This window comes from Catharus ustulatus, chromosome 8 (assembly GCF_009819885.2).
Source record: "Catharus ustulatus isolate bCatUst1 chromosome 8, bCatUst1.pri.v2, whole genome shotgun sequence".
Lineage (NCBI taxonomy): Eukaryota > Metazoa > Chordata > Aves > Passeriformes > Turdidae > Catharus > Catharus ustulatus.
In genome coordinates this window covers 16,939,327-16,963,938 of record NC_046228.1, presented here as the reverse complement: position 1 = coordinate 16,963,938, position 24,612 = coordinate 16,939,327, and the positions used below count along the sequence as shown (strand labels likewise).

General features: G+C 38.3%; 2 protein-coding genes across 3 annotated transcripts in view; one reads left to right on the top strand and one right to left on the bottom strand.

The window, feature by feature from the left end:
• Positions 1-5,437, bottom strand: part of PANK1 (pantothenate kinase 1) — a 35,165-nt gene extending 29,728 nt beyond the window's left edge. The window contains exons 1-2 of one of the 2 annotated variants that reach the window (XM_033065615.1): positions 5,328-5,437; positions 1,693-1,805 (exon numbers count right to left, since the gene is read on the bottom strand). In XM_033065615.1, the coding sequence (XP_032921506.1) occupies positions 1,693-1,805; positions 5,328-5,422 (208 nt within the window). In that variant the 5' untranslated portion in view covers positions 5,423-5,437. Of the gene's footprint in view, positions 1-1,692; positions 1,806-5,327 lie in introns of those variants that run through there. The other variant, XM_033065617.1, reaches the window with a different exon arrangement.
• An 8,402-nt stretch (positions 5,438-13,839) lies between these two features.
• Positions 13,840-24,612, top strand: part of KIF20B (kinesin family member 20B) — a 34,000-nt gene continuing 23,227 nt past the window's right edge. Inside the window, exons 1-11 of the mRNA XM_033066810.1 lie at positions 13,840-13,922; positions 15,968-16,124; positions 16,585-16,671; positions 16,788-16,904; positions 17,107-17,245; positions 19,190-19,374; positions 21,251-21,299; positions 21,963-22,154; positions 22,981-23,092; positions 23,536-23,607; positions 24,035-24,181. Coding sequence (XP_032922701.1) covers positions 15,969-16,124; positions 16,585-16,671; positions 16,788-16,904; positions 17,107-17,245; positions 19,190-19,374; positions 21,251-21,299; positions 21,963-22,154; positions 22,981-23,092; positions 23,536-23,607; positions 24,035-24,181 — 1,256 coding nt within the window. The 5' untranslated portion in view covers positions 13,840-13,922; position 15,968. The remainder of the gene's footprint in view (positions 13,923-15,967; positions 16,125-16,584; positions 16,672-16,787; positions 16,905-17,106; positions 17,246-19,189; positions 19,375-21,250; positions 21,300-21,962; positions 22,155-22,980; positions 23,093-23,535; positions 23,608-24,034; positions 24,182-24,612) is intronic.

Genomic DNA, 24,612 nt, shown 5'->3' with positions numbered 1-24,612 from the left:
TGTATCTCTCTCCTTCATTCCATGGGACTCCTATATCCATGGTCTAAGGCTAAGCTAAAGCAAGTATCACACAGGTGCAGCCCACAGCTTGTTATCCAAAAACAACAACAAAAAATCTTACAGAGTACCAGTGGTGTTACTCTAATTCAAAGCCAACCAGCTACAAAGGTTTGGTCATATTTTGGAGAGAAATGGTAACAAGACACATGTACATATCTTCTCAAACTACACAGACTGTTTTACACAGTGCAAAAAATGTAAGGAAAGAGACTTCTGGTACAGCTGCCTGAGGATTTACGTTCAAGCAGTTGCTGATACTCTGCCATTCCTCTTAATATTTCTATTCAAATTATATCCATGTTTATCCTTTTCTATACTGCAGGCCAGTTATACTAGTTCTTACTCAATTTTTTCTCTTTGAAATAAAACAAATGTAGTAAAGCAGAACAAATTAACTATTTAGAACAGTCATCACAAAAAAAATAAAAGATACTGTTGCTTTGTTTTAGGTATATTCACATATTGCACATATGAAATAGAAAGTCTGGTATTTCTTCTCAATTTCTCTTCAGAACTAGAAAAAACCCCATACTGTTTTGGTGTATGCAGAACCTTTGGTAGACACATGTTTTTTTCAAGTTCTTTTTTTCAGAAATTGCAGGGCTAGAAGACCAACAGTCAAATATAACTATATAATGACAAGTGATAGATGCGTAAATCAAATGGGATAAAACAGCTCTAAAACTGAGTAAAATTCTTATCTGGAAAGTGCAATATCAGAGTATTTGAAAATGGACATAAAGACCTCTGGGATTATTGGAGTGCCTCGGGAAAGCTAAGGAAATCTTACTATCACAACAGCTAGCTCACATTCTGCTTCCCCCAAACACTAAAGCATCTGAGAGGGGAAACTGATTGCAGACAACAGAGGAAATGAATGGCATAAATTTAGTCATATGCCTAAATCTTTGTCAGATTGAGGCCAAGAAAGATGATACTGAGACATCAGTTTCTTCCCCTTTCACCCACTTATCAGTACAGGCTTCTTTCAATTATGCCTTCTGTGGCACCTAAAGAAAACCTATTAATGTTATGAAGCAAAGCCCTGCACAGAGAGGAAGCTCATCTCCCCCAACTTTCATCAAGGGAGTGAAACAGGGAAAAAGGCACTCTGTGTAAGCAGGAACGTTGCTTTGGCTGTCTGAACAGCCCTGAGGAGGAATGTTCTTTCTCTTTGTTGATGACAAATAGGGCATAGATACATCTCCTGGCTCAAGTGCCAAGCTTAGTGGCCAGGCAAGGCAGCATGAATGCTACCTGGAATGCTGTCTGGACTAGGACACAGAATTGTTTGGGGTGGAAGGGACCTTAAATACCATTTAGTTCAAAGCCCCCTGCCATGCAGAGGGATGCCACCCACCAGATCAGGTTGCTCAGGGCCCCATCCAATCTGGCCTTGAACACTCCCAGGAATGGGGCACTCACAGTTTGTCTGGACAACCTTTTCCAGTGCCCCACTATCCTCTGAGTAGATAATTTCTTCCTAACAACATCTAATGTAAATCTCTCCTCTGTTTCCCCTTGTCTAATCACTATCTGCCTGTATAACAGACTGGACTCAGACATCTAACAACAACAGCCAAGACTAGGGAGTAACAGTCAGAAGGGTACACAGGGGTAGGCTGGTCTTACCATCTCGCCCATGCCTGTGGCCAGATTTTGCAGCAGTCCAAGTGGTTTCTACAGTTCTCCTCTGGCAGTTCTGAGATGAGATTAGGGATTGTGGTTGCTGTCTTTCATTCCAACTGAAAAAAAGCACGCAGTAGTCAAAAAGCAGTGATAATCTTTTCTTCCTAAAGCCTTTCCCTGACAATACCTCTGTTTCTATGTCCAACTAGACAATTTTAACTTAGTTTACACTTGCTCTCTCCAACTGGAACTGAACCCTGGCAGTTAAAGAGCTGTTGGTGCTCTTCTTTTACAGGCAAAAAAAATTTAAGTGCCTTAGTTCAGACATTTCAAATAAAACTCTCCGAATTAGTAGCATTTAGGGTCCTTGACTATTTCTTATGATTACCAGACAGTGAAGATAAAGCATCTGTTGGAGGTGAATAATCTTTTTTTCCCCATACCATAGTTTCTATTCTGCCAAGAACTTTTTTAAAAAGAAAACAAACAGATAATGGGGCTAAAAAACTCATTTCCAATGCACTCTCCTTTGCCCCATAAAGTCTACCTTTTACCCAAACATTTGGCTCAGTGTACTGCTGCTTATCTTTTAACTATCGAACTTAAATATACAAAATGTGATTGGAAATCACGCAAGTTCACAACCCACCGATTGAGAAATAACGTTCATCATCATAAAAAAGGATAAATTCTTGCAACAAGTGGCAGAGCACCTAGAAGAGAAAACAATGGCCTTTGCTCCTGACTGCTTCCCCACAGACAATTATCCTCATGTATGTATACATACTGGTTTTGCTCAGCTGAATGTCTACACTTTTTTTGCAACTCATCATATTCATGTGGTCCTTCACAATGCAATCAGGAGGTAAGTGATAGTTTCAAAACAAGCACTTTGGAAGAATGAATGGCTGCCAAGTACCAAAGACTACCTCTTTATTCAGCACTGCCACATCTAAAGAGGAGAAACTGGTTCTCCTATCAACAGTCAGCTGTACAAGAGACTTTTAACTTGCATTGGTGTCTGTATTCCCAGAGCTTAAATGCTGACATGAAATTTCCACGGATATTAATGATAATGAATCAGGTAACAACAGAAAACCTGTCTTCCTATGCCTGTGCTTGGAAGAGGTAAAAAAAGGCATCTCTTTAAACTATTCTAGCTGCACACACATACCTCCAATGCAGACAAAACTGGTTTACTCATCTAACTCAGGAGGCAACACACAGTGTCCATAAGAGCGTAGAAAGGACACAGAGGTTTAATTTTCCTTCTTTTAAACTAGCTCAGAGATGGGAAATAGTCTAAATGGAAATACCACACCTTTAGTATTTCTCCCGTAGCAAGGAAGCTATGTCTGAATGAACTTTTAAGCACAGGGTTAAAGTCCAAACATCATAATTCACCTGGAGCTAAAAATTTAGTAGAATATGTGCTTACAGACAGATAAACCAAAGATCGGTCTAGGCTAAAAAAAACATTTAGTAGGTCCTTGTGAGTTTAAGTTGAAACCACAGACAATAATACATAAATACTAATATTTTTAAAAATACCTTTTTAATCCATGTTTGCAAACAATGAGAGTCTTGTGTAGGAAGGAGCTATGCTACAAATGACAAATTTGTCCTTAAATGCTCCAACTACCTGGTAACAAAGAAGGGAAACAATCTTATGCTAGCATTGAGTGGGTTTGCCATAGTTATATCTTCTGAGTATTTCTGGAACTAGTGACTTTGCCTTAAAGTATGTTCTGTGCTGTGCATTTTCTTATATTCAAGAGGCCAATTTAGAGTTTTTGGGTTTTCACAATGTCCATACAAACTACGTATACGCTATAAAAGAATACCAGAACTGTAATTAGAGACTTCTGGTTTTTAATTAGATAAGTTGTGAAGAAAACCCTACCATTGAAAGCAACTTTCAGAGTCTCTCCTGCATATGAACCAATTTGTATTTCACTGCAGGGATCTTAGTGTCACCAAAATATTTGTTTTCTTGTAATAAAACATATCTAATACAAACATACACTTAGTCTAATGGGAATTTAAGACTCAAAGATACCATATGGGTGATCAAAACAACTTATTTGGATCAATTATTAACATGGAAGTGTCTAAGCAACATATGCCAAGTACCATGGAGCACAAAAGATTTTGTATCTTGTAACATATGGTGTAACACCCTGGGATGTCACTTTAACACTCACATATAAAATTCTGATTATATACATTTACTGTTCTTTGCAACCCAAAACGGTAAACCTTTGTATATTCACTGGAAACAGAACTGATACAGCAAAGACATCTACCCCTCATCCTTTTTTCCTGACTCCCCCAAAAGTAGTAAACACCAACTGATTTGCTTTTTCTTAATTTATAAAATTTAAATTTTCTAAAGGAGACATGTATCTTATCTTCATTCCATTGCCTCTTAGAAGGAAAGAGGGAACCAAACCAAAAACCAAAACCAAACAAAAACCCAAAACACACACACATACATATACAGACACACATACATACAAAGGAAAATAAAAAGATGGAGAACAAGCAGAACAAGCACACAGATCAGAAAGGAAGGCACACATACCACATCAGATAAAGCTGTAAGAGAAACACTGATACAATGGTTTTGAGGCATCAGTGATCATGGACTGCACATAACATACTGCCCACAAATATGACATTAGTCTTCATTCACAGGCACAACTGCAATCTGATACAAGCTGAAATTGATACATGTGACCTGAAATCCTGAACAAAAAAAGTTGTCTGATTTATCACCTCCTTATCATCAACAGTTTTCAGACCTTAGATCCTCCCAGAACATATACAGAAATACATACACAAAGTCATTTTTAGAGCAGATTCATTCCTGTATTTTGAAGCAAATGCAAAGAGCACCAGTGATGGACTCATCATGACTATTTTTATAGGAATGGCAAAGACAAACAATTAATGAAAATATTAAGAAAAAAAACCTTATCCTTCATGCAGAGAGAAATCAGGCAGGAATCCTAATTTCAGTGAACTAGAAAGTCTGTGGTTAAACAAAAATCCCAAAATTTACCCCCTTAATCACCAAGCAAGTTTAGATTTGATCATGAGCAGATTGACTTCAGTCACAGCATAGACTGACATAAGGAAAAAAGGAAGAAGACAAAACACAGCTCTAAATTTAAATAATTTTCACCTACATAGAGCTCTGTGCACACAGATCTTCAAACCCTTTACAAACTGTGAATAACTGCTCTTCTCACCTTCCATTTAAAAAAAAACCAAAACAACAATAATGCTAAAATAAAAAGTAGCAAGAGAGCTGAGAAAGGACTTGCAGATAGGTCTCACTTCCCAAACGAAAGCTCTATTTGGATCAGTTTCACCCAAACCAGAAATTTAAATGTCCATGCCCCTCAACTGAAAAATTTAGCAGCAGACTTTCAGAGATTTTTAACTCATTTGCCTAGGCAGGGTCAGTGCTGAAAGGGAAACCTGAAAGATTTCTACTTGAAAAACATCAGAACATCTTAATTTTCTTAAAAAAATTAGGAAAACAGCTTCAGTTCCTCAGAAGCTGGATTGTCAGGAAGACTGGCTATTAATCTAGCAGTGCTTTAGGCAGGCTGATTAGCAGCGGAACTTACATTTCATCAGGCAGAGAACACGCTGTCTTCCATTTGGAATGGCAGTGCCCTGGAAATATTCCTCCTTCATGTTGCTTATTGGAAACAGGATCCATTTAAATTTAAATACCAAACAAACAAATCCCCTTGCTTGCAGTTTCAGCAAATTAATTAATCAGTATTAGCTTCCTTTGTTGAAGTTCTTTGAGCATATTAGAAACACCCATTTCTGCTTCACTGACATTTCTTGTTCTGCTTGAAAATTCAGTGAAAAGCTGCCTATTTATCTTTGTGTGTACATCCACCCAAATTATGTCATCTGGCCATTACCAGTGTGATCAAAGTTCCAGGCACACAGGTAATTGACCTCAAAGCACGGTGTTTGAGGGCCTTGTTTGATATGATCTGTGTTATTCTCTGCGTCATTAAACGAAAGAAAGAGAATACAGACTACTGTTCAATGCAGCTTGCTTAAGATATTCTCCTGTCTCACTACAGGAATAATTTCAGCTGTACTAACTACTTTCTGAGAATAAGGCTGTATAGGTATCTGCAATAATTATGAATAATTTCTAACATTACCATAAATTCTCAATTTAAAAATCATAGTTGAGAAACATGAACATTTCACTAAAATATGACTGACTTTCCTTTTCATTGCTTCAGCTGAAAATCATCAGAACTATTAAAACAAAATTGTTTTGTATTTTTATTGCATGATGAACTCCCACCATGGAGGTAACATGTGACTTCTTTAGACTGTACGTACACCCAAATGAAACTGGGTTCCCAGGAAACAGTGACACTGAACTTCAATATGAGTTAATAATACAGAGAAAGAACACAAACAAAAGGAGCCAGTGGGCGGGAAGGGGAAGATGAGCAACAGACTTGCCTGTTAAGAGGCCAGAAATCCCAAGTTTATAGGCTGGGTACTCTTCCCATCATAGGCAGGCATTGGCATTAGTTGTGGTTTCATCAGATCAGACCTCTGCTGTGATAGTACTTTGCAGACTGAAGCCAGGAGCAGCATGGAAAGAAAAACAAAACAGAGAGAGGATTACAGCTAATAGCCTGGTGCTATATTCATCCCAAGCAAATATAGCATGAATCTTCCTATCATCTCCAGATCAACATTATCAATAATATCCATCAAACAATTTATTAAGGATCTGAAGTGAAAAGTTCAATCAGAGAAATGCTTCTGTGATGAGGCTTTAATAAATCACTGCTCCTGGACAGAAAGAAATACACATCAGATTAGATTTTTCTTGACCAAATACAGCCCTGAGATTCTTGGTGGCCCTGACTGCTTTAGACACCCAGAAGCCAACTGCACCATCTTACCTAAAAAGGACAAAACCACATCAGATTAAAGAAATCTTCATGCATAATACACCCTCAACCAGCACTGTGGCATAATTTTGGTATAGATACATTTGTTACACCCAAAATCATGCCTCATGTTTAGTTGTAACCACAATAGCCATAAAACTATAGCATCTATTTCTGAGTCACTTGTCTTGAATAATTAGTTTGCCAAGAGCATGAGTCACCAAGTTAGAAATTAGTTAGCATATGACTAATTTTTAAATTTATGCTAATATTATCCTTAAAAATAAAAAGGACTCCTTTCTTCCCCCCAAACTGTTAAATGTTTTGGTACTTTTTGTAATGCCAAAATGTGCTTTATATAGAATATCTGAATCAAATGTTGAAATAATTACCTCCTTTTTATAATGCCTTTCACCAAGAAGGATCTCACAGTAGTTTTTAAATGTGTGTGTTCTTCAGTGCATCCACATATACAATGAAGTGAGGCAGTATGACAGTACTTGGCAACACTATACAAAGCACCTGACTGAAACTGGAGTCAGATCCTATAATTTGTTTAAACAAGACAGGAAAATTCAGATGTACAAAACTGAATTAGCAACAATGGAATTTCACTATTTTTGCAAAACAGCGTTTATTCTGACTACTGAGGGTCAGATCAGCCAGTACTTAGTAGCATTCAACCTTTCAGTTTCTTCAGATTTCAACTGTGAGCCAAGTTTCAGTAAGGAAGCCTGACCTGTTTCAAAACACTGCTTATCCTTGGCTGCAGCATGTTGTGACAACATCAGGCAGGGCAGCATCAATTTTAGAACAAGATGTTAAACTACCTTTGGAAACACACTCTAACTCTGCAAGTCTGGATATGCTCAAAGGCTGCAACCCAGGCAGGCACCTGCATATTCGAGTCCTTGCTGAAGGATTGCCAAAAACGCAGCTTTAGAAACAGTAGCCAATCCAAGACTGCCCAACACAAGAGAAGCAGCCCTGCCCTCCTGTCCCACCAACACTTCTGCCTGCTCTTCTGCTGCCCCAGCATGTTTGGCCACACTCATCTACTGGCCAATTTAGCTAAAAATAACTGCATAAGAATATGTCAAATAAAAGTTAGCTGTCCATTAATCCACTCTTTGAGAAGTAACTGAGACTTCATGAGTTTTCATAGCCTTTCATCTGCTGGTCCACTTTGAGTGAAGAAGACTGTTTCTCTACAAGGACTGCAAGGAGCATAGGCACAAACACAGGCTCTTCTATGCAGGACTGTGATTGTGTTTTATGCAGGGCAGGTGTCTAGCATGTATTAAGCTCTCTCTGCCTTCTGTTTATTTTTCCTCCAGGATAGCCAATGCCAGCTGGTAGTACTGTAAAATGTAAGTCCTGGCCATTTGTTATTGTCAAAGAATCATGATTTTCCAGTCCTTTAAAGGTATGTCACTGGTTAAGAAATTGGTTTTATCAATGTTCATTCCTCACCCTTTTATCATGCTGTAGCATAACCATGTTACCCAAAACTAGACATTAATTTTGATATCTAAGCTAAAAAACTAGTGAAGAAAGCAAGGTTCCTCCAAAGGGTAATCTGGGTTACAATTACATAGCTTAGCTGTACCATGTAGTTTAAGTGCGCTTCCAGAACAAGAATTTAACATAGGCCTGAATCCATTCTGAGTGTTTCTCAGCACAGGCTGTACAGGAAGCCCAAGTTAAAACATCTGAAGGTCAGTGGTGTGACTTTCCCACTCCAATCACATCTTCACGTGAGTTAGAGCAGAAGTCCTGAGTGCCCAAAGCCAGGATGACATTCCAAGGAAAGGTACATCATGTCAGGGAATGGCACGAATTCCTGAGATCAAGACACATGGTTGACATTTGGCAAGAATAAAAGAAACCCTGTCTTGGGTGTCAGAGCCAGCAAGATGAGTAATACTACACTACAAAATAGCCTGCTCCTTGGATTTAGCTCATGTTATTTGAGCAGTAAACTTCTTGCTCTTGATCCACTTCTTTTAAGGCACCTTATATTTCTGAGACACAAAATTATCCAGTCCTCTGGTTTCTACAGAGAACTTACAGATGTCTCTACACACACACCCCTTTACTGGAATTCTTTCAGCTTCTTCAGCTAAAAGCTATATATCTGATATACATTTAGAGGTATTTTGGCCAGTTTCCCTATTTCAGAATTGCATTACTCTAAATATGTATTGAATGTATGTCTAATTTATTTATCTTGTTAAGCTTTTAGTAAGATGATAGAGTAACAATTGAGAATGTAACTTTTAACAAAATGTCTTTGGTAGAATTTTCTCAGGCTGTTCTGAAGGTTCTGGGACCATTAGACAGCTATTTAGAGATTGCATTTTACACAGCAGTGCAACAAAAACCAAAAACCAAAAACCCTAGCAATATTCTTCAAAAAGTAATACTAAGGATTAAAGCTTGAATTTCTTACACCATGAAGAATTTCCACAAGCAGCCTGGAAGTGAAATAAAATTTCTGAAGCCTCAACTGAAATAAACCTCAAACATATGTTTCTTTTTAGAAAAAGCCAACCCTGAGATTTTACCTTCAAATTACAGTTACCCTTGTTGGTATTTATACAGCTAAGCAGATGATTGAAAAAGAATCAATAACACATGGGGAGAAATAAAGTTTTACTAATAAGATTTGGAATGCACCTCCAGCCCTTAACCTGGAGCTAGCACACTGTCTGCAAATAAAATAGCTAACATCATGTACACAAAAAAGTGGCAACATACCTGGGCTAAGACCTAGAAGGTAAAAAGACATTATGCAAATCTTTGCAGAACTTAGGCACAGCTTTAGAAATAATTAAAAAAGAAACAAAAAAAGCAGGAGGCATTTCAAGAAACTAAATAAAAGTTGGATGCACAGTTCAAATACCCTTCATGAAATATAAGCAACATACATTAAAAAAATCTCCTGAAGTGGCCAGTGTTTCTGGATTGTATCTTCTGTATCAACAATACCACTCCATTGTTATGACAAAAAGTTATAAGAACTTCAAATCCACAGGAAAACTAAGATGCAAGATCCAGACTATGGCAAAACAGTGCCAAAACTCATCCTGATTTATTCTAAGTACAGTATTCAATTTATTATTCCACCTGTAGAGCCATTTCTAAGAGCATGTCCTGAGGTGTCAGTATAATGCTCACTAGGAGGAAAGAAGAATATTAACCAACTATTCAATACCAGCCATCCTGCTCATGGATTCTCCGTCAAGATTTCCAATTATGTGATTCCCAGTAACTCCAAAATGCCTCATTTTTGTGACCCACAACTGGTCTAGCTGGGCTGGTGCTCATTTCCTGGAGCACAACACAAATGCCCCACAAACTATACTCAGCTATGAAAAAGCCATCTATGCACACTTGTGCATCACAGAGCACACAGTTTAAGAGTGGTCAACAATAGCTTTACTATTGAATACACATATCTTAAACCCCTAAAAACTAACCACACTATTTACCATATGACTATTAGTCAGACAAAACAGATTATACATTTATAGGACAAATACCTGTGTCACAAGGTGAAAACAGTTCTTACCATTTATGAGAGGTAGAAGGTTCTGATTTCAAAATGCAAGATCTGACCTTCAAAGCAGTGATTATTTGTGTGAAAGCATTGCAGAGAGTAATTGGAAGTTTTGGGCTTAATTACAAGATTTAAAGGTTGGTTAAAGCTGAAATGATCTCTTTAGTTCATCAGAGTATTATGCAATAATTGAAAGAGGAACAGAAGGAATTCCAGAGGGTAGGGGGAGAAACAGGAAGACACAGCAATAGCTTTTTTTGTCTCAACTGCACTCCTTCTAAAGACAAAGTCTTGAATTATGCAAAGCGGAAGAAATACATCTCAGAAAAATATATTTCAAATCTCCTCCTAAGACAACACAGCTCTTGCTGAAGGAGTAATACTCTGCTTGCCATGTACAGATTTTCATATGAAGCTTTGAAGATTGAAAAATGGTATGTTGAGCACCTGTAGCACATTTTCCTTACATAAAACACCAACATGGGACCAGGTGGCCTCACTGCATGGAGAAGCACAAGCATGGCAGTGTCCAGAGGACAAGCACTAGGGCCTAAGTCCAGCACCAAGTGTTACAGGTGCCCTCAGCGGCCCATCAGTGATCCCTTCCTTCCTTTCCAGCTCCTGACTGGCTCTCTCATGTTTGAATACACTCCTGAACGCCCCTTTTTGCTAATGAGCCTATGATTCATTTTCCAAACAGTATTTTATATTCCCAGAGTACCTCAAAGGAATAGCCTCACAACCATCTCAGATCTTTCCGGAAGGTTTCCTTCTACCCCACCTGAAACCCCACAATTACTTAGTCAACAAAATTAGCTATAAAACAGCAGCAGTATTTGCAAACTGAGGACAGAAAGCTCCTGCCTCCCCCAGACAGGGGGGCCTGATGCCTCAACCAACTGCTTTTCTTTGTCCAGCACCAGAGATCTCTGTGCCCCAAAGCTACCTGTCCCCCAAGGCAAAGCCTGCCAAGCCAGGGAGCACTCATGAGGATGAAGAAGTAGCTCACTGCTTAAAATAGATGATAAAGGGAAACATACCTACATTGCTAAAGAAGAAAATGTGAAACAGTCTGTGAAGTTATGAGCGCATAAAATCAGCTGCATGTGCATTAGAAGCCTGAAGGCAAAAGATGAGAGTGGGGCAATGAGGGTACAGGATCAAAGTAAAGGAAGTATGAAATGCATCCACCAGACTTTACAAGTAACAGGATAAATGACACACACTGCCCTGAAAGATAGGAATTCAAAAGGGCTGGCATGGCAGACCACCAGGAGGATTACACAATGCACCACTTTGCTCCACGACATCTCTGTGACAAGGAACAGGAGTGCCCTTGCCAGTCAGCTCCAAATGACCCTGCAGAAGGACTTGGCCTGCACCCAGGCTGAAAGGCAGCGCTGTCTGGGCATGGGGAAGCACAGCAGAACCAAGAGTGATGAGAGAAAACTCAAGCACTTGGTTAATTCTCTGGGGAAGGTGAGCTGAGTACAAAGTAACTGAAGCCAGTTCTGGTTTGGCTGCTACTCAGATGTGCTGAAGGATGCCGGGGAGTGTTATGTGTGTCTCTAATTACTTCTGACAGCAATGCAAAAGCAAGCTGAGATGTGCTGTCTCATAGGGCATCATCTCATCACTGCCATGAGTAGACTAGCCACAACTTTTGAATCCTGCCTCAGATACAAGGAACATAAGCTTCTAAGGGTAATGGTAACAGTTCTAACAAGTCCTTAATAAAAATATTTTCCTTTAGTGAGTACCAAACATGGTACACAAGTTATAAAGAATTTAAAAAGAAACATAATCAAATTTCAGGGGTGAGTCAGTTACTGAATGCTGTTTTAGCAGCACATATTTTTGTTACAACTGGTGTCCTTACACAAACCATTTTAAGCAGAATATTTTGGTAGAAAGCCATAAAGCTTATTTACATAGATGGAGTTTCATCATCTCCCACTCCAAAGCAGGCTGGATTGGTCATGCTGACCTGATGTTTTCTTTATAGTGGTTTGTGTGAAGCTGGGAACACATGTCAGATTGTGGTTTAGTTTGCCCTTTCAGTATCCTGATGGGAGTCCTTCAAGATTCTAGTTTAATTTAGCACCATGTACAGTATCATAAAAACAGTTTCAGAAATCTAAAATTCAAAAATCAAAACATTGCCTCTACAAGGAGCTTTGTGATGCCCCTACTTAGCAAGAATAATTTTCTGCAGGACACAGACCCCAACATTTTTAGGAATATACCTTGCAAAATATTCCGAGATCCTCAGTTTTCCTTTCCAACAAGTAGAAGACAACAACTTTCATGTTTTCTCCCAGGAGCTTATTTTTCCCCTTATTTTGAGAGTCATTCTTACTTCTCTCCTGCTATGAAAAAGGTGATTTGGCATTAGGTAAGTTCAGTAGTTCGTATTCTGTTTAGAACAGAAACCAAAATAATTTTTTAAAGGTTAGCCAGAGACTTATCAGCATGATTTCAAGAACTTTTCAGTTTTACTAGCAAACAATTTCAAATTCAACATTGCATAATTTTCTGCTGCTAAAACAGACCAACTCTTACAAAGTGGCCTAAAAAGAAACTAAATCTTTTAATATATCCCTTTTACTGATATGACACAGCCAGTGTTTAAAGAAAGATAGAATTTAATGTTAAAGACAACCTCATGAAAGCAGCTGACGCAAAATCTGTTTAGAATTATTCCTTTACAGAATTGCTTGGTTTCACTGGCATTCTTTTCTTCAAATGAAAAATAAACATTTGGTTTTGGCAGATACTAACTACTTTCAAGTTACTTGTCTTTTATTTCAATTCAAAACTGGCAGACATTTCTTATTATGGTTGAAAAAAATCTCTGTCTGATTCTAAAGAGAAACTCGTGGTGACTTTTATTACCAAAATCTGTACATTTCCATTCCCTGACATTCCAGAAAATGATGATCTCATTGGCATTATGCCATTGTTTTGAAAATAACGCAAAATAATTTCTTTCAATGCTGAGTAAGAAATTAAATGGTCATTATGCAAACCTGACTGGCACCCAACAACAATTTCTGCCTGAGGAAGATTTTAAACAAAGGTACCGTACTAAGTGTCCTCCACAGCTGTCATTTGTCTGGACTGGAACCCAGGGGAAGGCACCAGCACATCCTGATTTGAAAACGGGGGTTTCCCAATTCAGCAGATCTCTGCTCTGGTACAAGGCATCGAGCAGGTCACTTCCCCCTCACCACCTGCAAACAGTGATTACCGTGTCTATAAACACACAGCAAAAGGCCTGTAACCATGCAGAGCTCCGGCAAGCCCAACTTACACTCGTCCTGCTGCCGCACCTGGGAGAGGCCAAGTCTGGGAGCCGCGGGCAGGTGAGGCCAGGCCCGGCGGGGCCAGGGCGCCTTCTCGCGGCAGTCGAGGTCCTGCTGTCGCGACGGGGCCAGGCGCTGGCGGCCCCGTGTGGCAGCGGCACCGCGGTCCCGTGTGACAGCGGCACCACAGCCTCTGCAAAGCTGCCCCGGGCGCTCCGACCCAGCGGGGCGCGGCCGCCGCCCGCGGGCAAACCCGAGCAGGCAGCCCCGCCCCACCGGGACTACACTTCCCGTGGTGCCCTGCGCCGCGGCAGCGCCGTGCTCCCAGGAGGCCGCGCGGCGCCGCGCGCTGCCGTTGGTCGGATTCGAAAAGAAGCCGCGGCCGCTGCGGAGCGTGAACCCGGGAGCGGCCGGGTGAGTGAGCGGCGCCGGGCCGGGCCGTGTGGGCACCGGGCCCTCACCGGCAGAGGGGTCGCGGTGGTTGTGGGGCCATGAAACGGTGTGGGTGGTCTCTGTGGTGGCGGCGGCGCAGAGGCTGCTTCCCCCGGCTCATCCCGCTGCCATCCCAGTTACGCGGGAGGGTCTGTGCGGTGTGAGCAGTTTGAGATGGGGCCTGCAGGGCCTCGGTAACTCTCGCTAAGAGCAGGCAAATAGCGTAAAGCCTGCGAGTGAAAGGTTGATACTTGTAGAGAAGAAAGTTTCCTTTTTTTTTTTTTTTTTTTTTTTTTTTTTTTGTAGACATTAGAAGTATTGCTTTAGCTTTTATGTAAGCTGCCAGCCTTACTGTGTGGTTTGGAGCTCTCTCTGCCTTCTGTTGTGCTGCCTGGCAGCCCCACGGGCCGTGCTTTGCTGTGTGGCTCTCTGGGGATCCCCTTCTCTTAAGGTGTCCTAAAGAGAAGCTCTAAATTCTATTGCCACGGTTAGCAGGCTTGTAATAATGCATCCCAGGACACGAGTTCCTTGTAGTGCCTGCAGTATAGTTGTTCTCCCCAGAATACCTGCAGGTCTTACAGAGCTGTGTGACTCAACGTGGAGGCAGGGCTTGAACCTCACTGTTCTGACCGCTGGGCTGTGCAAATACTTATAGTTCTGGCTTTGTGTACACAGCTTAACGCTTGTGTTTTGCTTCTTAAGGAAAAAGATGCAGAGTGAAAGCGTAATCTTGACAAATCACATTTTAAGCTTAGATTTGAAGCAACTAAAATGTCAGTCGTCTAACAAATATGTTTCCTGTAAAGGACTGATAAGAGTTTTGCAGTGTGGCTTTGTGCTGATGAGTAAGACTTCCAGATCGTGACAGCACAGGTATGTTTCTTTCCAGCCACAGCTTATTTACAGGTCAGTCTTTGTCCAAGCTGTGATGATATTTCAGGCCAAGTTTTTCCTGGTGTTCATACAGATGCTAGGCCGAAAAAAAAATTAGAATAGAAGAAACATTAGATTAGGAAGTAAACATTGGTGCTTAGTTTATGTATAGCTTTATCTCATTTGCAGCCTGGTGGCATTTCTCTAGCTGCTGAGAGTTGTTTAGCAGTTTTGCAGCCTAGATAGGAAGACTGAGCCCTTAAGTGTTTTGACACTGAAACCCAGACACCTCTCAGGTTTTATCCTGGGGGGGATTGAAAGACTGCATTATAGGCAGGAAAACCACACTATCCCTGAGCAGAGGGTTTTGAACCAGTCCTACTCTGCCCATTACCTTAATGACCACTGCTCTCTATTAGTATTTAGTAAAACAACTTACATGCTTTGCTGTAGCCTGGACATGGCAATGTGGCACTAGAAGACCCTTGAATTTTTGTGTTCAAAGCTTTAAAATATAGGAAGTCTTGTGGTGTCTGATTGCTGGATCCCTTGCTGCCATAGTCTATTGGTAATTGCCCAGTGGTTTATTTAAAACTTGATCTGTAAAACAAACCTGCCACATCACATGTGTACTATCAGAGGAAAAAATTAATAGGAGAGTAAAATGCAGAAAAATATACTGGTGCCCCTTTAATAGCATAAAATTAGTCTTGGAATGTCTCTGAACTGTGTCTTGTATTAAGCTACACTGTGTTATCTTTATAACAGCAAGTATTTGTCAGGTTCTGCAGAGATAACCATGATATTTTAAATGAAACCTATAATAGGATCATGAAGTGATGTGGAATTAGTTTTTTTTAAAAACTTATCTTTCTTGTTAGACTGTTTTTAGGACGTTTGTGTATCGATGCGAGGCTTAACCCTGATAAACATTTGCTTTCCATTTAAAGAAGAGTGACTGTTAACAATTCATGATGCAGACTCCTTCTCCAGCCATCAGAAACTTGCTATGTAAATTACGAATAGGCTGAAGAAAACTTTTTCCCTTACGAAATTGCAATTGCCAGTTTCCAACTGACTTATCTCCTGAGGGACTTCAGAAGCTCCATGTTACATGATCAGAGAGCAGACAAAAGCTTTATTTTATCTTGCAGAATGGAACCGACTTTGGATAATGAGATGTTTTACAGACCATCCTATATTGCTAGCATTGAGCCATCTCCAAGAGCAGGACCAGTAAGTGTGGAAGATATTAAAACAGATCTCTCCTCTGAATTTTCTTCGGTTTCTTCAAGCTCAGACACAAGCCAGGTAAGAAAACTTTACTGTTTGAGTATTTATTTGTTAAAACATAAGCTTAGTCCTTTCGTAGATGAGAATAGTCAGAATTTTACAGACAAGATGAGAAGCTTCTTTGTTGGTTTTTTTTTAGTTTGAATGAGAGGCATAGGATTTAGACTAAGTTGTGTGGCACTGCACTGATGCTCTGTTGGGCGCTTCAGTTTTCTGTGAATGAGGCTGATTGCCAGTTCATGGAATGTTTTTGTTGGCCTGAATCCAGTGTTTACATAAATGTGTTGCAAGATTAACTTAGCATGACAAGCTTCTGCAGGGGCCTAAGCACTTGTAAAAGCTGATCTAGTGAAGAAGTTTTGCTTACCATGTTACTTTTACTTACTGTTACAAAACAGCCTGATGAAATAAAATTGGATCATGTGCTAATTATCAAAAAAATAACGTAATTTCTAACTGTTTTAATTTTTTTTTTAAGAGGAGCAGTTTGGAATCTAAGGGACACATACAAGTTTGCTTGCGTATCAGGCCATTTACATCATTGGAAAGAGAAAATGGATCACAGGTGTGACATTTATTTAGTTTAAAAATACTTGTTTGTTTTTGGGGGAGGTTGTTTTTCCTTTAAGCTGAGCTCTTTTAAGTCTCTTCATGCCTGCATTGCTTGTTTCCTTTTAACAGGACTGCGTTTCACTTGAAGACTCAACAAATATCGTACTGAAGCCCCCCCAACACTTTTTGAATCGACTAAGTGAAAAAACTTCAGGACCAACGTTACAGAAGTTCACTTTTTCACAAGTAAATGTTGAAATGTTCTTCAAGTCTTTAAATGTTTTTAAATTATTTCTGGTATAGGTTGTTTTAACTTATGATACTGAATACCAAGCAAACTGTATTTTTTAACTTTATAGTCTAAGATGATAAACTAATAGAATTTAAAAGATTCTTTAAAACTCTCTAATAATTACTCAAAATATAAATATTTCTTGGTAATACTCAGGTATTTGGACCTGAAACAACCCAAGAAGAATTCTTTGAAGGTACCATGAAGCAACCAGTGCAAGATTTTCTAGATGGATATAATCGTCTTGTTTTTACATATGGTGTAACAAATGCTGGGAAAACTTACACTTTCCAAGGTAAAAGTAGAAATGAGTTCTTCTTGCAAGCACTTTTTTTTTTTTTTTTAAAGTAAAAATTACTTCTAGCAGAGACTTAACTATTTCCTGCATTTAAAATGAAGTCTCTATCAGTTTGCTTCTCTAATAATCTTCAAAACTCTCCTTCCATAGCAAATTTAACTGCCAAGAGACAGTCACTACCTGAGTTAACCCAAACACAGTCATGCTACTTTGTAAGGCTCTATAATTTCAACCAAGTATGTGATCTTTTTGTTTTTCTCCAAGTACCTCATTCCCCAGGGATGAGGGGGAGTTGGAAAAAATACATCTTTTATATAACAGATTTTGAAAAGTGTAAGTCACCAGACTAGCATTTTCTGAAGTTTTATTTATATACATAATAAGAAATATTTATATACATAAATAAGAAATAATATTTGAGTGTTTGTTATTATAGGCAGAGAATAAATGTTTTGAAATGTATTTGATTATTTTCATGTATTTCTGCCTTAGCTTGAGTTCCCAAGCTTAATAATATCCTTGGAAACCTTGTCTCCTGATGCACTACTTCTGCTCTGTCAGAGCTCTATATCCTTTCTGGTCAGAAGATGTCATTCTTCTGTTATTTTTCAAAGCATTTTAACAAATGAAGTGATTTGATTCACATTGAAATTGTTTCTTCTATAATGAAATGGCAGATCTGGTTGCAATACCAGTTATTTTATACAAAGTAGTAGAAGGACTATGAGTTGTGTCACTTAAAAATCATCTTTATTGAAGTGACATTATTTTCTAAGCGATCTTCTGTTGGATTGTAATTAAAGACCACTGCCAGTGCTTTCAGTTGATTGATGCTTTTTAGACTAGAAGCTTTTTAATGGTATTATATTTTTAGGACTTTGATAAAAATTGGCAGGGCAGAATGTTGCCTGTTGGGTGCCATGATTTACTCTTCTCTTATTGCACTTTAACATTACATGGGAACCTGTATTAAGTCAATGGCAAAGGACTTAAGTGAAGGATAAAGCAGGTTTTTGGGACTTTTCCTCATTCACTAGTGACTGTTCCTTTGTTTCTGGTAGGTTGAATTACAACTGGCCTTGCAATAAACAAGAAATTATTAGAGAGGAGATGAGGAGAAACAAATGTAATGCAAGATTACTTGAGTTTAATGTGGTATTTGGCCATTAGCTAGGGGTTGAGTACCAACCAAATTTTTTGTAAGTTCAAACTCAGGTGATGCAGCTAGTGCTGTAACTATTGTGTCCATCTGTCTCAAAAGCTGGAGAAATTATCAACCTGAGACAGGACAGTAGTTCCTCTTCCACATTTCCCTTTTCTGTTTCAGAAATCAAATATAAGTGAACCCTTTTTACACTTTCATTCAGATCCAGAAAGATCAAGTGTACGCTGAGGCTTTTATTTGACTCCTTGTCTTTTAGGTGCAAAAGTAATATATTCAGGGAAAAGGGTCTGGGACAGGGTAAGGAATGAGTCTTTGTAAGGCTTCTAGAAACTGTTTCAGAGGTTCTGTGGAATTAGTACAGGGTTGCAGCTAAGAAATCATTCATGAGTTGTATTTCAAGATTACTTCCTTGAGAGAGTGAAGGCTGTTTATGAAATGCAGTTGAAAAATTGCAAATATTTATCAAATGTGTTGGTCATGGGTTGTTGATTTTTTTTTTTTCTGTTTGCTAAGCTTATGCAAAATACTCCAGCAGTTTTTTTTGTTTGTTTGTTATACCCATTACTGATATAGAGCATGAACTGGTCCTGAAAGCCAAATACTTTTCAAAACTCTCTAATGATATTTGTTACCTTGAGAATACAAAGCAAACTCCACTTCTTGCTGTAAGTTGTCTTCAAACTCTTCATGTGTGCCTTGAGATTTACATTATCGTTCTGTCCTCATTTATCTGTATACCTTGTAACAACTGGATTTTTTCTTTTATGGTCTTTCAGGGACAGAAGATGATGTTGGTATTCTGCCAAGGACTATGGATATGTTGTTTAAAAGTATTCAAGGAAAGCTGTACACAGCAATGGATCTCAAACCCTATCGGTGTAGAGATTATATAAAGCTGACTGAAAACCAAGTGAGAGAAGAAACTGCTATTAAAAATTCATTACTTCGTCTAATAAAAGAGGTAGAGGAGCACTTCTTTCTATATTGATGAGTACATGCATCTTTAAATAGCTCCATGTTCTTTGCAGTGGGAAGAGACTGGCTGTATTTAACCATGGATGTGTCTATTTGCTGGTAGCCAAGCATTCAGATTAGCAGTAAAGTGAGCAATGATGAGCCCTGTTCCTGGGGAATTTTGTCTTGTGGCTCAATACTTCATGGGCATGTAAACTCTAAGCTTTATTTTTCCTCTGTAGCTTGGGCACCTTTATTATTTATCCTCTGGGGTAACTGGTGCTTAGTAAGAACTGAATGTAAATAGTCCCTTCTTTATCTGTGAGGATGCTAGTAAGTCTGATCCTTTAAAGAACATACTGTCTTTCAGGATACTTGAAAGGAATTTATAGTTTTGAGGCTATTGCCCTTTCAGTTTGACAAATATCCTTAAAGGAAGCAAAAATCATCTTGAATTCAACTCAATTCAAACAGGGTTTCTGCTGGGCTTTTTTCTTACAATTCACTGTTGAACAGTCCAGAAATGCATTCCAGTTTTAGGAGCTGACTGAAATTCTGAAGCTGTTTAGTCCAATTGCAGTAATGGGGAAATTGTATTTTATATAATCATACTTTTTTCTTGTTGTCTTCTAATTCTGAAATGAGTGGAATAATGTAAAATGGAGCATGTATGATGATTTGGATCTAGAAAGGTACTTTTTTCCCCAAAATAATTAAGTATTTCGCTTGTGGTATGCAGGGCTGTGATAGCTAGTGTTGAAAGGAAAAAGGAATGTATGTATCTGTTGCCTTGATTTCTATTTGTTGGTTAGCTGGGCTCCAGTGTGGAAGGTAGGTGGCAGCAAAATTCTGTGACTTCAAGAGAAGCAAAGAGTAAGTTAAATCTAGCTCTGTCAGCCTTCAGAAGGGACTTCAGAAAAACCTTTTGTGTGTGTTTGAATGCACCTTCTAGTTTCTGACACTGTTTATAGGAACAACACTTAAACCTATAAATTACATCTACTGCAACAGAGGTTTTAGGTGTTTTGTGTTAAACCTATTGCCTAAAATTTTTATTTGAAAAATTTATTATGAAATATATATCCTTGACAGAGCACTAAAAAAACCTGAACTAAACCATATCTACTTTTTGTTTTTTTCATGTTATTTCTCTTAAACGTACTTATTTTATTAGATGAATTTCATGTCTTTAGGCACTTCCAGTTCTGTGTCTGAAAAAACCTAACTAACCAAAACTAGGACTTGGGGAAGGGTGTGTATGTATGAAGCTCTTAAGCTCTAGCTATAGTTATTTAGTTTACCTTTTTTTAATAGCAAAAGAAAATTGTCATTTTCTTATGAAAACCTGAACTTTATTTCAACTGTATAATTTTTTCAAACATGTTTAGTGAAGCAGTAAGTTGCTCATTTCAGTTTTTAAGTGAATGAGTGTTCTGAATTTAGCTTTGTTTCCAAGGCTTAGCCAAGTAAGCTAGAAAAATATGAAATCCAATATTAGCAAAATGCCAATAATAAAAGAATTCAGAGTTCCCTGGATTTACCAGGTTAAGATTAATGTTTAAACTGTAACTGGAGTCCTGAAATTTTCTTGAATCACCCTGTTTATGTGAGGGGTTCCTACTCCTCTAGTTTTCTGTGGTTAGACTGTTTCCAAGTCAGGAAGCTGAAATGCTGATGTAAGGGAAGGGGCAGGGGTGAGTTTGAGGTTAGAACAGCCCTGTCAATAGCAGTGTACAGGTGCCCTGAACTAGACCTAGTGTGTAGCCAGGATCTTTCCATTGGGATATTGTAACCATCTGTATTCCCATCTAGTAACAAAACAGAGCTCTTAGTAATAACTTATACTTTAAAATATGTTGTTGACAGTACGTTTCCTTTTGCAGGTAGACCACCAGATTAACACTAGCAATAAAGAACCTATGGATTCTGAGGGTATGTTTTGTATGAAAGTTTTGCAGTAAAAGCTGGCAAATAAGCCTTCTTAAGATCAATAACTGATTTCTGGCCTATGTTAATAAAATGACTTCTTATCAGTTTTATATGCCTGTGAATTGGATAGTGAGCAAATAATCTAGGCAGTAAACAGAAGGATAAAATGGTTAGAAGAATATCTGAACAGGGCCTGAATGAGCTGGAGTTATAACAAGCAAAAAGTAGTGCCACTTATCCTGTGGGTCCTAATGGTATCCTGACAAGCTTTTAGATTACTTCTATGTAATTATATAAACTTAATTCTAGCATTTTAAAACTACCTAAATACTTTAGGTTTATTTTAAAAAGGCAAAATGAAGTATGTTGTCAGTTTAGTTTGGTCTTCTAAAGATGTTGAAGAATTTTGACTAATTCTAACCAAGCTTTATGTGGTTGATAGAATTTAGAAGTGGAAAAGGAAGTAGTAGAGTAGGTGTCTTGCAAATACATAAGTTAACTGTATGACCTCCAGATGTTTGAGAAATGGAGTGGGACCTTCCATGGGACTTTTTAAATGAATTTTAGATTTTGAGTGGTTTTTAGAAGGTTTGTTGTATCAATTTTTACTTTTTTTGACAAAATCCACTAGGTTAATACTGGTTTGTAATATTTTGTGCTTGGCAGATTTGGAAGACTCAAAAGACTCAGAACAATCTATCACAACTGCAAGAAATTACATCAAGTTTTCTGTTTGGGTTTCATTTTTCGAGATTTACAATGAATGCTTTTATGATCTATTGATTCCTATGTCAAGTGACAAGAAAAGAAAAACGCTGCGCCTGGCTCAAGACATCAAGGGATGCTCTTTTGTAAAAGGTGAATAGAATACATTGCAAATTGCCAAATGTAATTTGAAAAGCTAGTCTACCTGTAATGATGTTTAGATGAGAACTCAATAACAAAATTATTCCAGTCTACATACATGGAAGTCTCTCTGCCTTTAATACTGTTTTATTTTTACTCTTGACTGGAACTGTTAAAAGCCTCTTCTCTCCACTACCTTGCTATTTCTTTGAAATGGGAGAAATATTGGAAGCAATATTTTTAGTGTTTTGCTTTTTTCCATTTTCTTAAAAAAGGCACCTGTAGTTCCTAACTGTATTTATAATTGGCTCAACAGTTTTTAGATTGTTTCTGGGATTTTTTCAGTATTCTCTGTAGAGAAACAGACTTCAGACATGTGGTCATCATATTGCAGGCCAAATTCTTCTGGGTTTTTTTCAGTTAAGTTGATGCCCCTGGAAGATATCCATCTGACTTACCCTTCCTCCCTTTCCCCCTTGATTGTGGTATAAGTTGAAGAAGCTGTTCTTGATTTTAGGATTTAGAAGGTAGGGTTCTACCTTGCTGAATATGACTACAGGGCTTTCTACTCATATTACACCTCACTTTTTTGACTTGTCTGTGCTCAGGCTAAGGTTACTTGCTAAATTTGAATGGAGCATATTTAATATGCTAATAGAATGATGAAATGTGATGTAATTGCCCTTCCTTTCCTGTGAGAGGAGGCATTTTGATCTGTCACCACATCTGTTTGAAGCAGGTATAGTAAATGTAGTGTCCTTGCTGTGCATATATTATTCCCATAATACTTATTTTAGTAACGTTGTCTTAAAAATTATCATATTTGTTTTTCCTGAAGATCTGCAGTGGATTCAGATTTCTGACTCTAAAGAAGCTTTTAGACTTCTAAAACTGGGGTTGAAACACCAGAGTATTGCAAGCACAAAACTAAACAATTGCTCCAGCAGAAGGTAAGAAACATTTTTTAATAGCGTTGGGCATTGGATGGTGGCTAGGAGGAAGGAGAAACTGAAACATGACTTAGGGTTTTTAGGAAGGGGAGATGCTTTAACAGGGTCTAGATTTCTAGGTTTCAGTTTTGGTGTCCTTTAGCAGTGTGACACAATGATTTAAATCAAAGGGATTAAATCTTTCAGTAGGCTGAGCGTGTGCTAAAGCTCACAGTATTTTATCAAGTACTATACAAATGCACTTTATTCCATCTACATATCTGAGGAAAAAGCAAAATACATGCTACATAAAGATCTCTTTTGAAGTTTGTATCTGATTGTGTAGGAGTAGATATATTTACAGATCAAACAATGTTTTGAACAGATGTTGTGGAGCCTAAAAATATTTTGAAAGTATTGATCTACTTTATCACTTCTCTGCTGATTTCAATTTTTCCTTTTAGTCACAGCATTTTCACAGTTAAAGTACTAAAAATTGAAGATTCAGGCACACCAAGGGTGACCCGTGTCAATGAGTAAGTTCAGAACAGTCTCTCTTGTGATGCAATTGTCAATCACCTTCCATGTTGATGTGTTGGTACTGCACCCAGTTCTCCCTGGCAGAGCCTCCTGCATGTATGGTGGCTCCCCACTTCCACCCTCATACAGTACCCTCAAGGCATCAGGTGTCAATGCTCTTCTGTCTTGTCACTTCTGCTCAGCACAAGGTTCTGCCAGACTTCTGTACTCCTGAACTCGTGTGAGTCCCCAGAAGGAAGAGGATGAAGAGTGGGTGGGGTGGAATAGAAGGCATGTTGAGCAAATATTTAGTAGAAAATAGTGGGAAATTTGATTAGGGAAGCAAATTTGAAAAGGATGAGGAAAAGTGATAGTTTTTAAAAGTGGATAATTTGTGCATCTTTAAGGTAAATATAGTGATTTTTTTCCCTTGTCTGCTTTCAGATTGTCATTGTGTGATCTTGCTGGTTCTGAAAGATATACCAAGACCCGCAATGAGGGTGACAGGTTGAAAGAGAGTGGAAATATAAATAGCTCTCTCCTGACTCTAGGCAAGTGTATTAATGCACTCAAGAACTGCCAGCAGTCCAAGTAAGTCCTTTTGTGAATTGCCAGCTGATTGTGGTTTTTAGGTATTGCCTATAATTATTAAAAGCTATTGTTTAGAATACACAATAGTAACACTTAAATTTTTAGTAGAAAAAGAAGTATAGAGTTCTGGTGTCTACTTTAGTCTTGTTGACATACCAAAGTTAGTTTTAAACTTGCCTTGTTTTGCTTTTTAATTAAATCACTTAAATTATAGCATCCTTTAAATTATCATAGATGTTAGCGATTTTATTTACTTGTTCTGAGCTTGGCTTATCAAACAAACTTTGAAATAAATTTAATTTTAAAATTTATGTTTAAAGCACCTTTGTCACTATGCCATAGTAAGAATGAAACTTTCAAGTATTCAGGCTGGATAGTTCTTTGACTGGAATTTACTAAACTTCTGATCGTCTGTTCTTTTGCCTTTTAAA